The sequence below is a fragment of the Geotrypetes seraphini genome, chromosome 2 (genome assembly GCF_902459505.1).
Source record: "Geotrypetes seraphini chromosome 2, aGeoSer1.1, whole genome shotgun sequence".
Taxonomy (NCBI): domain Eukaryota; kingdom Metazoa; phylum Chordata; class Amphibia; order Gymnophiona; family Dermophiidae; genus Geotrypetes; species Geotrypetes seraphini.
In genome coordinates this window covers 79,428,322-79,442,369 of record NC_047085.1, presented here as the reverse complement: position 1 = coordinate 79,442,369, position 14,048 = coordinate 79,428,322, and the positions used below count along the sequence as shown (strand labels likewise).

The following is a 14,048-nucleotide window of genomic DNA, read 5'->3' as shown; positions in this document are numbered from 1 at the left end:
TTACTAAGGCGCGCTAGCCATTTTAGCGCACGCTAACGCGTCCATAGACTATAATGGACACATTAGCATTTAGCACGTGCTAATATTTAGTGTACGCTAAAATGGCTAGCGCGCCTTAGTAAAAGGACCAATAAGATTCAGCTGAATTACATATATATGAAAGATCAGGTATTGGCAGTGGTAAAATCTGCGTCTTTCAAATGCGATTATTTAGTAGAGTAAAGCCTATGGGGCTCATAATAATTATTAAAAAAAAGCGCCTAAAAAGTGGCCTAAATGGGTACTTGGATGATCAAAAAGCCTGAGCGTCCAAGTACCCATAATCAAAGCTGGTTTTAGATGTATCTAAAACCAGCTTAGGCCTTTCCCCTGCCTCTAAACGCACAGAGAGAACAGAGGCGTTTTTAGAGGAGGGGAAAGGGCGGGAGGTGGGACGACCTACACCTAGGCGTACAACCAAAGATTTGACAGGTTGCCTAGTCGGTACTTATACATTTTGACGTAGACCAAGTCAAAACAGGTATAAGTGCCGAAAAAGGGGCCGTTGAGCTGATGGCAGCTGACGTGATCAGTTCAGCGGCCTGGAAACCTACCAGCCCCCACTGCAACCATCACGGGAGGAGAGATGTCTCATCTCCCCTACCGCGATGCGATCACCCCTCTACCCTAACTGCCGTGACCCGCGGCAGGAGAGATGCCCAATCTCTCCTGCCGCGGGTTGTGGCAGTTCGGGTAGAGAAGTGATCGCATCGCGGCAGGGGAGATGGCCAATCTCTCCTGCCGCGATACATCACCCCCACACACATACTATCGGGGCAGGGGGGAGCCCAAGCCCTCCTGCCCCGCGGCACCCCCGAACCCCGCGACATGATCAGGGCAGGAGGGAGCCCAAGACCTCCTGCCCTAGTGAACCGCGACCTCCCCCCCCTGACATCGGGGCAAGAGGGAGCCCAAGCCCTCTTGCCCCGTGATCCCTAACCTCCCCCCCCCCCCGCCGAGTCCAATGGGGCCAGGAGGGAGCTCAAGCCCTCCTGGCCCGGCGATCTCCAACCCCCCTCCCTCCCCACACGATACGGCCAGGAGGGAGCCAAAGCCCTCCTGGCCCAGCGACACCCTCTAACCCCCACCCCCACTAAAATATGGGCAGGAGGAATCCCAGGCCCTCCTGTCCTCAATGTAACCCCCCATGAATGACCCCCTGAACCCCCGATCGGCCCCCCAACCAACCCATGACCCCCCCACCCCCTTCCCCGTACCTTAAAATTGTTGGTCAGACAGATGGGTGCCAAGCCCGTCCATCTGACAGGCCAGCCATCTCGGGAATGGCTGGCCTTAGGGCCTGATTGGCCCAGGTGGCTCAATCCCCGCCCACAGGTGGGGCTTGAGATGCCTGGGCCAACCGGAATTGGCCCATTTGTCTTAGGCCCCTGATGTCAGCAGGGGGGTCGTGGTTCGACAGGGCAGGAGGGCTTGGGCTCCCTCTTGCCCGGATCATTGTAGGGGTGAGATTCTGTAACCGGTTTTGTTTTTGACAGACACCGGTTACAGAATCCAGCTTTTAGGCGAAGGACTGGCTCCTCCTTCACTTAAAAGCTCTTGTTTTTGACGTTTGGGGCTTAGGTTTTTTTTAGGTTGATTATATGGTGTAAGTTTAGATGTAGTGGTGGTCTGGGCGTTTAAACAGCTGAACGTTTTTGGACGGGTTTGTTTTTTTATAATGGACATTTTCCCTGCTTCTACTTTCAACGTTTAAGGCCTTAGGCCAAAAGGGGACTTAGACTTTTTTTTTTTTATTATTATGCCCTTCTACACGTTCAGGTTATGATTTCCGTACAGTGGTTCAAACTATAGTAATTCAAAAATTGGATTATTGTAATACTCTTTATTTAGGCATTTTGTCATCGTGGCACAGATATGTAATGGAAGCAGATTTGAACATGTACACCAAGTTTGAGAAAACTCTACTGGTTACCTGTCAAATTTCATATTGTTTCAATGTTCTGGTATTAACTTTTAAAGTCATTCATTATAAGATCCCTTGGTATCTAACACAATTGATGAGGCTTTAGCAGCAGTCTAGATCACAGTTCTTCAACCGCCGGTCCGCGGACCGGTGCCGGTCTGCAGAAAATTCCTGCCGGTCCGCGCAGGACCGGCGAGATCAACTTCTTCAATTTCCTGCCGGTCCACACAGGACCGGCAAGATCGAGGAGCACAGGGCCAGAGAGATAATGGGGAGCCTCAGACTGTGCTTTCTTCCCTCCCAGCAGCTCTCCTTACAAGCGCAGTGATTTAGGAAGGAAGCCTTGGACCTTTTGCTGAGTCGGGCCGCCTCTGATGATGCAACTTCCGCTTTCCTCAGAGGTGGTGTGACCCAACAAAGGACCTGAGGCTGCCTTACTGAATCGCAGTGCTGGCAAGTAAGGAGAGTTGCTGGGATGGGAGAAAGCTGCTGGCATGGTGAAAAAAAAAGGGACAGCTGCTACTGGACCTGGAGAGAGAGAAGGAGAGATGCTGCTGGGAGGGGAGGAGGGAAAGGAGTCTGGGAAGCTGCTGGGTAAGGGGGAAAAAGGGACAGCTGCTACTGGACCTGGAGAGGGAGAAGGAGAGATGCTGCTGGGAGGGGAGAGGGAAAGGAGTCTGGGAAGCTGCTGGGTAAGGGGGAAAAAGGGACAGCTGCTACTGGACCTGGAGAGGGAGAAGGAGAGATGCTGCTGGGAGGGGGGAGGGAAAGGAGTCTGGGAAGCTGCTGGGTAAGGGGAAAAAGGGACAGCTACTACTGGACCTGGAGAGGGAGAAGGAGAGATGCTGCTGGGAGGGGGGAGGGAAAGGAGTCTGGGAAGCTGCTGGGTAAGGGGAAAAAGGGACAGCTACTACTGGACCTGGAGAGGGAGAAGGAGAGATGCTGCTGGGAGGGGGGGAGGGAAAGGAGTCTGGGAAGCTGCTGGGTAAGGGGGAAAAAGGGACAGCTGCTACTGGACCTGGAAAGGGAGGAGGAGAGATGCTGCTGGGAGGGGGGAGGGAAAGGAGTCTGGGTAAGGGGGGAAAAGGGACAGCTGCTACTGGACCTGGAGAGGGAGAAGGAGAGATGCTGCTGGGAGGGGAAGAGGGAAAGGAAAAGGAAGAGAGTTACTGCTGGACAGGGGGAGGAGGGAAGGGAGAAGAAAAAAGGAAGGAAACAGCTTGCAGAGGAGGGGAAGGGGAGAGATAGGAATGAGATGGGAAGGGGGGTCAGCAGAGAAATTGAGAGGGACAAAGATGCTAGATCTGGTGTAGGAGAGATAAAAATGAAGAGAGCAGTGAAGCTGGAGTGAATCGTGTAAAAAGGAGAGAGGGGCATAGGCTGGATGGAAAGGGGAGAGGGGCATAGAAAGAAGACAAATACCATATGGAAGGGGGAGAGGTCAGACAGTAGATGGAAGGGGCAGATGCTGGATTGAAGAGACAGAGAGGGCAGACGCTGGAAGGAAGAGTGAAAAGAAGATGAAAGTAGAAACCAGAGACAACAAAAGGTAGAAACAAATAATTTTATTTCTATTTTGTGATTAGAATATATCAGATTTGAAATATATATCCTGCTTGAGACATAACTGGGGACTGCAGTATTCTGTTAGCATGATATTTCTATGAACTTGGCTTGTTCAGTTTTCTTGATAGTAGAGGGATATATGTGAAGGGGAGGGGAGACAGGGGTTTTGTTGGTCCGTGCTCTGTATATTTGTATTTATAAAATCACAATTGTTCAGAATATTGTTTCTTTTTATACTTTAATAAAATACGTTCAATATAAAATCATAATTGCGGCTTGTGCAGATGGGATCAGATGGTTTGCGGGGACCGAGCTCGCGGAGATGGAGCGTAAACGGGATTTTTAAATTTTAGTCCTATTAGTTTGCCGGTCCACAAAATAATTATTTTATTTCTGCCGGTCCACGGGTGTAAAAAGGTTGAAGAACACTGGTCTAGATCATTAAGATCAGATGGAAAGTTAAGACTATAAACAGATGGATTAGCAAATGTACATTATGCTAATATGAGAACATCTATAATATCAGTTGAAGGTGCTTTAATATGGAATAATCTAGCAGGACAGCCGAGGTTGCTTTCTGATATTCAAAAATTTAAGAAACTATTGAAAACAACTTTGTTTGTGGAGGCATTCTCTTGATTGACCTAGGATCTTGACTGAAGATGTTTTAGATATGAAAAATTTGCGGCTTACTCACTCGAGAACGTAGGGAGAGAGGAGACATGATCGAGACGTTTAAGTATATTACCGGCCGTATCGAGATGGAAGAAGAGATTCTCTTTCTCAAAGGACCCTCAGTCACAAGAGGGCATCTGCTCAAACTCAGGGGCGGGAAATTTCATGGTGACACCAGGAAATATTTCTTCACCGAGAGAGTGGTTGATCCTTGGAACGAGCTCCCGGTGCAGGTGATCGAGGCAAACAGCGTGCAAGAATTTAAGAGCAAATGGGATGCCCATGTGGGATCCCTTAGAGGGTTAAGCCAAGGGAATCTGTCACCAGGAGTGGGATCCCTAGGATAGTAGACTTGGGGGTGGGTCAGTAGAGTGGGCAGACCTGATGGGCTATGGCCCTTATCTGCCGTCATCTTCTATGTTTCTATGTTTACTTATTTGTATGTTGGTTATATGATAATTATGTTTGTAGTTTTGTAAACTGCTTAGGTCTAAGTGGGTTAGAAATTTTTAAATAAATAAATAAAATTATCCTCTGGGATGGCTCTTTCTCTACCATAAAAAACATTAAAAAGGTCATATGAAGTACACATGCCCAATTTTGTTACCAAACAATAAAAAGACAAATCAAAGAATAGAGATGCTATGATTAAGCACCAATAGGAGGGCAATATAATACTTTGATTCATGGCACAAGATCAGTTACAGCATCAATATTAAGATGTACTTTTTATAAACATTCTTGATCCAATATGGTTTCCAGGTTTGATACAAACATCAATAAAAGCAATTATATCATTTGTTTCAAAGCTTGGCGATGAATCAGAAATGAAGAGAATGATTAAACAAAGTGGTAAAGGATGAAAAACAAATTAGAAAGAAGCATGCTATTGCTTCAAAAAAAAATGGACTTTTGGATAATGCAAGTGGAACAGCAGACATGATCTAATGACCGGGGACACTGAAACCATGGCTTATGCCATCTAAATCAGTTTGTAAAAAAACAACAGTCGTATGAATCAAGGTCTGAAAAAAGCGAGCTTCTGATTCTATTAACTGTGCGGCTATCCTTTCATCACATAAGCAGCTATCAAATACCAACACCTTTCTCATTCTCATAGTTACTGTAAAGAATGCTCGTCAATATTTCACCACCCCTCAATGGCGACTCTTTTCACACAAGTACACAGCCTGTGACTCACTTGCTATCATCATTGGATGAATATGAAACCTATTTTTTGAAAATCTCTTCACTTAAATACTCTTCAAATAAACAAGTTACTAATGTCCCACTTACTTGAGTCCCAGACCAATGCTAAAATCAGAAGGGAGAAGATGAAAATTGGAGTGATTTTCAGCATTATATCAAGTTTGGGACTACTCCCTGATACAATTCTTTGAAACATGGCCCATATTGGTGTTGGTCTGAGACTATAGTAATGAAGATTAGTGGGACATTAGCTTGTTTATGAATATATTTAAAGAGTATTTAAGCAAAAGGGTTTTAGAAAATAGGCTGCATGTTTACAAGTGAGCCGCAAGCTGTGTACTTTTGAGAAGATTCGCTATTGGTTGGGCAGACTGGATGGACCATTCGGGTCTTTATCTGCCGTCATCTACTATGTTACTATGTTACATTGTATATTGAGGGGTGATGAAGTTCTGACAAGAGTATTCTTTACAGTAACTATGAGAATGTGAAAGTTGTTGTAATTTGATATCAGCATATCTGATTGTCCCCACCCCTGAAATTGTTTCAAAACCACTTACTTTAAGATGGATTCTTTCATCACATATAATAATTAGGTGTAAAACAATTTGCTTAATCTACTGACAGGACTAGAATGAGCAAATGTGCCAGAGAGTAGACAGAGGATTCTCCATGCAATGGACCGAAACAGAGGAGGGCACCTTGTCTTATTTTCTCATATTATCATTTGTTGTTTTATACCAGTGGTTCAGCAGGCATCACATAGAAGATAATTCTACAAAATAAATGCTGATATTTGCATGCCAGTTACACAATTAGATGTCCAGAATACTAGCTGGTATGTCTTGCTGGAGTCTGACCCTTTTCAAATCTAGGCTAAACCCCACCTTTATGAGGCTGCTTTTAACTAGTAACCTTCTTATTCACATGTTCAGTCCCCATGTTGTTTTAATCATTCCCACAATAAATAACACCCTGAGCCCAAATTTGTTCTGTTTGTCTGTCTTGAAGAGATGGGAAGCTCTGTCAAGCAGGGATCATTTTTTATGTGGTTGTATATAACATTTGCCCAAGGCTAGTGGTGCTATAGAAATGATAGTAGTATGGCACAGTGGTTAAAGCAAAAACCCCAAGACAGACTATCCTTAAAAGACACCAAAATATAAGTTGGGCTTGCCCTAGAACATTGCAGGAAAGTTAACTCCCTAGACTCCACCAAAAATATATAAACCTCAATTAAGATAAGGAGCATCCTCAGCGTGAGTTTGAAAGCTTTAAAGAGTAACACAAAGAGCAGCTCTAGTGCTTAGCATAGCAAAGGCAGAAAACACTGAGCAGAGATTACCACTCACTGCCAGCCGCACACCATCATCTGGGTGCTCCTTTGTGCTTTAAAGTGCAAGTCAAGTGCAAACAAGTGCACGCCGCTCCTTGTGACCCTGGGCAAGTCACTTAATCCCCTCATTGCCCCAGCTACATTAGATAGTGAGCCTGCCGGGACACACATGGAAAAATGCTCTAGTACCTGAATAAATCCATGAAAACTGTTCTGAGCTCCCCTGGGAGAATATACAAAATTGAATAAATAAATAAATAACAATAGTAGTATCATAAATGTTGCATATCTGCCTATGTGCTATTCTGTAAATACATGCATATCTTACTTAGCACAAATATTACATATGGGCATACACATAGGTAGAGTGCACATTGACTAAAATAAGTACATAAGAATACCATACTGGGTCAGACTAATGCTCCATCTATAGTGGCCAATCCAGTGAACAAGTACCTGGCAGAAACCCAAACGGCAGCAACAGTCTATGCTACCGATCCCAGGACAAGCAGTGCTTTCCTCTATGTCTATCTCAATAATTATGCCTAAGTATTCACATACCAGTTTATGCTCATATTCTATAAAGGAAAGGAGGTGTTCATTCTAGGTGTCTACTTACAGGCACACAAGAATTCCCTCCCACCCACTCCCACCCCCACCCCCCAAATAAGCAGATATCATGAAGACACAGAGATACATACTGAAAGGTGGCTAAAAGAATCACTTGTGTTAAAGACATTTTAAGAAAGAAATGAAAAGTCCAATTACACGTTGTTGGTGTGAATGAACTGGTTCGTGGAGCTCCTTGAGTCGTGGGTGGAGGTGGCATCGTGGGAGGCGTCAGCCTGGCTTGTGTTTTCACTTCCACAGGAGAGTCTGGCATTGTGGAGTGCTTCTCAGTGCGATCTATAAAACAGCAAGACAGACACACACCTTTACTTCACACTGTACACTGACATGTTAAAAAGGATTTTTTTTTTTTTTTTTAATAAAAATCATGATACAGAACACTTAAAAGCACACTGAGCCACTTCAGCTTGCCTTAGAGCTATGAATCAAACCTCCTTTGCTTTCAAAGGAATGCCACAGATGGTAGCACCACTCCAATAATGGGCTCTGGTATCTTCTATGTTATTTTTCAACGTGTACAGATGCTACCTCTGTGGCAGATCGGATACAATAATACCACCTTCCTTCAAGGCCTTAACATAGAGTAAGAAAGGAGAAAATAGATGTAACAGCAGGACAGTAATGAATCCCCTCATGACATCCCCTGGCAGAATTTAAACCTGATGCCTTGCTGTACAGGTGAGACATTGGCAGGAGTTAGCAGCTCTCCTCATGACTGGTCTGCTTAAGACCACCTGCTGCCCCTCTCTCCAGTCTTTGTTTTCACTGCTATTAGATTTAGTAGGTTAAATATTGCATGTCTCTCAGACATCTTCCTCCTCCATGATTTCATTGTTCTTCCCTAAACCAATAACAGCTAAATACCATATGCCACATACTTAAAGGCACTTTTGTTTATTCAGTAGTGGGTGTGTTTATACTGTTATATTGAAAAAAGCTTAGTAGAATTGTTCTGCTTTGCACTGTAATTCATAAACAAGGATCACAAGTGGCCTCTTCTGCAAACCTCAGCACAGCATAGCCAGCTTGCACTAAATGTAAAATCAATTTTTGCCTATAGAAGAAAGTTTACCACCACAAAAGTCCTAAATGATCACCCATGTTTATTTAACACTTAGCAGAGGTACATCAAAAACCAAAACATGAAATGGAGTAACATAAGAAGGATCCATGAGACTTTCTTAAATAATGCATTTTACAGTAACTGGACAGTAAATCACACAAATTATTTTACCAAAGTGATGCCATAGGTGACTTGATCACTTTCCTTATATTTCATGTATAACAACCTAATCTGTGTACAGCCACACAACAGATATTTTTCCCTGTCTGTCCCAGTGGGATCACAATCTATCTAACGTACCTGGAGTAATGGGGGGATTAAATGACTTGCCCAGGGTCACAAGGAGCAGTGTGGGTTCGAACCCACAACCTCAGGGTCCTGAGGCTTTAACTTTAACCACTGTGCCACACTTTTCCACATTTCATATGTCAGTTAATATGATCGTATAAAGATAGTTTAGTGGTTTTCAGTGGCTAATTTCAGGTTAAATGTCATATCACTCAGTCACTTAGCCAAGCTTCTTCAACAGTCCAAAAGAAACTTTTCATTTGTCATTCGTAAATATGTTTTCTATATTCCAAAGTTGAAGAAATAATTAATTTAATTCACTCACCTTAATTATGATGCTTTAGAAGGGTGAGGCTTGGACAGGCCTAAACTCTACATGTGAATCCCATCTTTCACAATGGGAATACACTGAATGGCGAAGGATGAGAGGATAATCTGTGTGCATTGTAAGGGAATGAGCCTTGATACAGTCTTCTGGCAACCATGAAATCATACCAGGAGTTTCCCTTCCAAAGTGTCAAAATTAAGATGAGTGAAATAAATTAATTATTTCTTCAACATTGGAATATATAAAATATATTTATGAATGATAAATGAAGTTCCTTTTGGACTGAAGAGGCTTGATTAAGTAACTTTCAGAATTATTACATATTTAACCTGAAATTAGCCGCTGAAGTCCACTAATCTTTATATGATCATATTAAGTAAAAAGGTTTGAATTAGCATAACCATATTGCCTCCTCATGTTGAAAAAAAAAATCAAAATTCGGTCATATTGAGTGTTACACATGTTTTATATATGAAACATTACTGAACTTCTGCAATCTGCCTTCTTCAATTTGGTGCAGATCTTGAATTTAGTCCATGGGATAATGATATAATAGGCAGAGGGATTTAGTTTATTTATTGTTCATAGTCTGTAGAACATATTTCTTGTTGTGAAATCAACAATTTTGAAGTAAGAGTTTTATAATGGAGCTTTCTATGACCTATGATTATTATACACCAGCCTGGTACCATTTGGGTCAGAGGATGTGATGATGTTTTTGATTTTGTTCCAATTTATTTTTTCCTTTTGTTGATTATGGAAAATACATATTTCATGAATGTGTTTTCACAGATGTATGATTTGGAGCAGTGATTGACTTCCATATTCTGTTATTTTAAAAAGCTCTATTTGCTGCTCCTTGGGCTTTAGCCAGGCACTAGGGATCTGGATTGGGCATTGTAAGAAAGGGCTACTGGGCTTGATGGAACATTGGTTTGACCCAGTAAGGCTATTCTTATGTTCTTACTGTCATAGCTGGATTACTGCAAATCCCTCTATGTGGGTATAAACTCTACACTCCTGAACAAACTACAGATGATATAAAACACGGTGATCAGACTAATATTCAAACTCAAAAAATTTGACTCCATCTCACCCTACTATAAGAACTTACACTGGCTACCCATCAAAAATCGTATAACCTTCAAACTTTCCTGTATAATGTTTCAAATTCTATATGCAAAAACAGCATCAACCAGACACTTCTTTGAGAGAATACATGCTATAGACCAGTGGTTCCCAACCCTCTCCTGGAGGCCAGTTGGGTTTTCAGGATAGCCCTAACGAATATGCATGAGAGAGATCTGTATATAATGGAGGTTCCAGGCATGCAAATCTGCTCCATGCATATTCATTAGGGCTATCCTGAAAACCTGACTGGCCTGGTGGTCCTCCAGTGGGAACCACTGCTATAGACAACTAACTCAATATACCCAGTATCACTAAATCCCATACTTAACTCAATTCCAACCTTCCCCATTATTCCGTTCATAGCTCAGTTCTTTTTGAATTGCTATAATATAATGTAGCTTAAGCATTCTAGAGGACATAATTTGAGGTTGAGGGGTGGTAGATTCAGGGGCAATGTTAGGAAATTCTACTTTACGGAGAGGGTGGTGGATGCCTGGAATGCGCTCCCGAGAGAGGTGGTGGAGAGTAAAACTGTGACTGAGTTCAAAGAAGCGTGGGATGAACACAGAGGATTTAGAATCAGAAAATAATATTAAATATTGAACTAGGCCAGTAACTGGGCAGACTTGCACGGTCTGTGTCTGTGTATGGCCGTTTGGTGGAGGATGGGCTGGGGAGGGCTTCAATGGCTGGGAGGGTGTAGATGGGCTGGAGTGGGTCTTGACGGAGATTTTGGCAGTTGGAACTCAGGCACAGTACCGGGTAGAGCTTTGGATTCTCGCCCAGAAATAGCTAAGAAGGAAAAAAAAAAAAAAAAATTTAAATTGAATCAGGTTGGGCAGACTGGATGGACCATTCGGGTCTTTATCTGCCGTCATCTACTATGTTACTATGTTACTATCTTATATTGTAAGTAACCTTGAACCTAATTAGGCATGGTGCAACTCATAAATATTGTATTAGATTATGATAGATTTTAGAAGGGCAATCAACAGGGAGTAGTTCACTGTACCAAATGGTTCAGCCACATCTAACATACATATATAACAAACACAAAAAGGAATTTTTTCCTCTATTAAGTCTCACATGAATTTAATCAAACATTGACATCAACAATTAGCATGCGGCAATGCCTCAAGTCCTGATTAGTGCTGTCACACCCACTCTCCACCCTACAGACATGTCCACTTGGAGAAAATTAGGAAAAATATTTTTAGTCTATGGTGTATGCACACAGGCAAATTTACCATGGGATGGCATACACATCCCATGGTAAGCCTGCGCATTGTGCGGTAACTTTGCACTAGAACTTACCACAGTTTAGTAAAAGGACCCTCTGAATATTTATCTTGGGTATGATTGAAAACATTTTTTCATAAAATCCCAATATCCTATTAAATACCTCAGGGGACCTAGATCCAAATTATAATTTTCCTTTCCAAATTTCTTGAGTAGCTTGTAGATTGTAAAATTAATTTCCTCAATTCTTCCCAGTGATAATCTACCCTAATTCCTCTAGTGTAATTTATCTTTGACATATCAGAGATAACCGATATATCAGCCATTTCTCAACTGTTAAAATTTGTCTCATCCTCCTTAAAAGCTCTTAAAAGCATATTATTCAGTGTAGAAATTGTTCCTTTGAAGAAAGGAAGAAATTAGCTTAACTATTATAATCTTCCTACTTAAGAAATCCCTCGATTCATACAGTTTTTGAAAGAGTTCTACAGAACATTTATGAATATCTTGACCCCTAAATGTAGATATTTCTTTCATGAGTTTCTAAGCCAGAATAGTAAACAGGGTTCTGGTGTAAAGGCCAAGGTAATTGTGATCAAAAACACTTGGTAAAAACCCTTGTACCGTATATATCTAGTTGTAGGCCAATTTCACTCATTAAATATAGAATGTAAAATTATTCTAAGGCACTAGCCATAAGGTTGAATACAGGACATCAAAATATACAAAATTATTCTGGGATTTATGGTGGGGGTAATTTATATAAAAAGATGCTAACATTTATATAACAAATATGTGTGTAAATGACCTGAACACTGGCCTAGACAAATGCATGTGTGCACAGACAAGGAGAGCCACCAGACTAATCTGGGGTTGGGGGAGGGATGAAGGGAGACGACATGGGTAGTGAAGGCTATATAGGACAGCACATATGGAAGAGAAATGACTGGAAGCAGAGATATAATGGAATTCTGGATTGGTGGAGCTAAATAAACAATAGGAGGAGCTGTGTTAGGGATTGGTGTAAACTTTTGGTGGGTTTGAGGGATTAGTCTGTAAAGGGGAGGGTTAGGTAGCACCTGTTTTGATTTTCCCATCCCCTCCTTTTTTTTTATGTGGTGGATTTGGTGGCTCTTGGACTTTGGAGTTGGGTGGAGAGGTTGCAGCTATGGAGTAAAGGACGAAAAATAGGGGCATTGGACTCAGATGCGACTGGGAGATGAGAAGTTCATAAATAATTAAAATATAGGCAACACTGTCACAAGCAGTTGCCTGGCCTGACGTTACCGTGGGCCACGCTTTTGTGATGTTTTAAATGTACGAAATTAAAGGGAGCTATTTTCTTCACCGAATAACTCTCTGGGTTGTGAAGCCACATTGGGATATTTGATGTTTTAATTGGATTGAATTGTGAGATAAAGATGATATGATTACTTAATAAAGTTGCAAATACTCGTTCCACAAATTAGTGTGAGTGTGTTTACTGGTTATTTGTAGATTATGCTATATATATATATATATATATAATGTAAAATTTATGTATTATGTATGAAATATGTAGATTATATGATATGGTTTGTTTTTATCTTATTTATGTTTTAATTGATGTAAACCATTTAGGGTTTTTTGTAAATGGTATAAAAAGTTTTAAATAAATATATATACAGTATATATAAACATTTAATGCAGATGACGGAATGTGAATGTAAATGTTAATATAAATGAAAGGGCTTCTAATTACACACAATTTTGTACCTATGCAAAGATCTTACACACTTTCATGTAGCTTACAGTATTCTGTACATGCATTGTTCTGGAATTTAGTCATGAGCATTTCTACCCGCTCCACAACTGGCACATTTTTGCCCAAATGCATACACACATATATGTATCCAGCTAGGAGCCTTTATAGAATCAGTTCCAATAAGGTGCCTCTTTATAAATTTGCCTACGTAATCTTCATAATCTGCCAAAAGGATTCCAATAGTTGCACTCTTTGGCTGCAGAAAAAATATATTTGAAAATATAGGAGTGGTTCCATCTTTTCATCTTATAATTGTTGAATTTAGACCATACTTCATTCAGATCATATCTGTCACATTTACAACTCGGATATCTCTGGCATTTATTGCTGTAATTGAATTTTGACTAGCTATTACAAAAAATATAGAAACACAAGGTATTAAAAATAAAACAACTGAGCGCAAGCTTTCAATGTAAGGCTGTAATGCCATCTGTATAGAGGTTGTTCTATTTTTGTGTTATTGTAGACATTATAATGTCTGCTTATAAGGTGAACCAGCAAAAATCTGAGGGCTGATATTTAGGGGGTGGGGGGGAGGTATTCATCAATGAGTGCTAATTGATTTAGCACAAGCTAAATTTTAGGATGCCTATTATATTCCTATGGGTGTCTTAGTATTTAACGTGTCCACTAATTTGCATGCACCCCTTGATGAATTTCCCCCTTAAGGAAAGATAACAGGAAGGAGGGATTATTAGGCATTCCCCGAATACCCCTTGTATCTCCCTGTACTCCATCCCAGAAGCTCTATTCGTCAGGTGAGTTTCTCTTGTCAGTGCCCTTCTCCTTTACTGCCAACTCCCGACTCTGTCCTTT

At 41.5% G+C, this 14,048-nt stretch overlaps 1 protein-coding gene across 6 annotated transcripts in view; it reads right to left on the bottom strand.

The window, feature by feature from the left end:
• The window catches only part of RUNX1T1 (RUNX1 partner transcriptional co-repressor 1), a 446,411-nt gene that overhangs the window by 191,827 nt on the left and 240,536 nt on the right, over positions 1–14,048 (bottom strand). For 5 of the 6 annotated variants that reach the window (XM_033933228.1, XM_033933227.1, XM_033933231.1 and 2 more), the window contains exon 2: positions 7,518–7,655. The exons of the other annotated variant lie outside the window; for it this stretch is intronic. In XM_033933228.1, the coding sequence (XP_033789119.1) occupies positions 7,518–7,655 (138 nt within the window). The remainder of the gene's footprint in view (positions 1–7,517; positions 7,656–14,048) is intronic. 6 annotated transcript variants of the gene reach the window in all.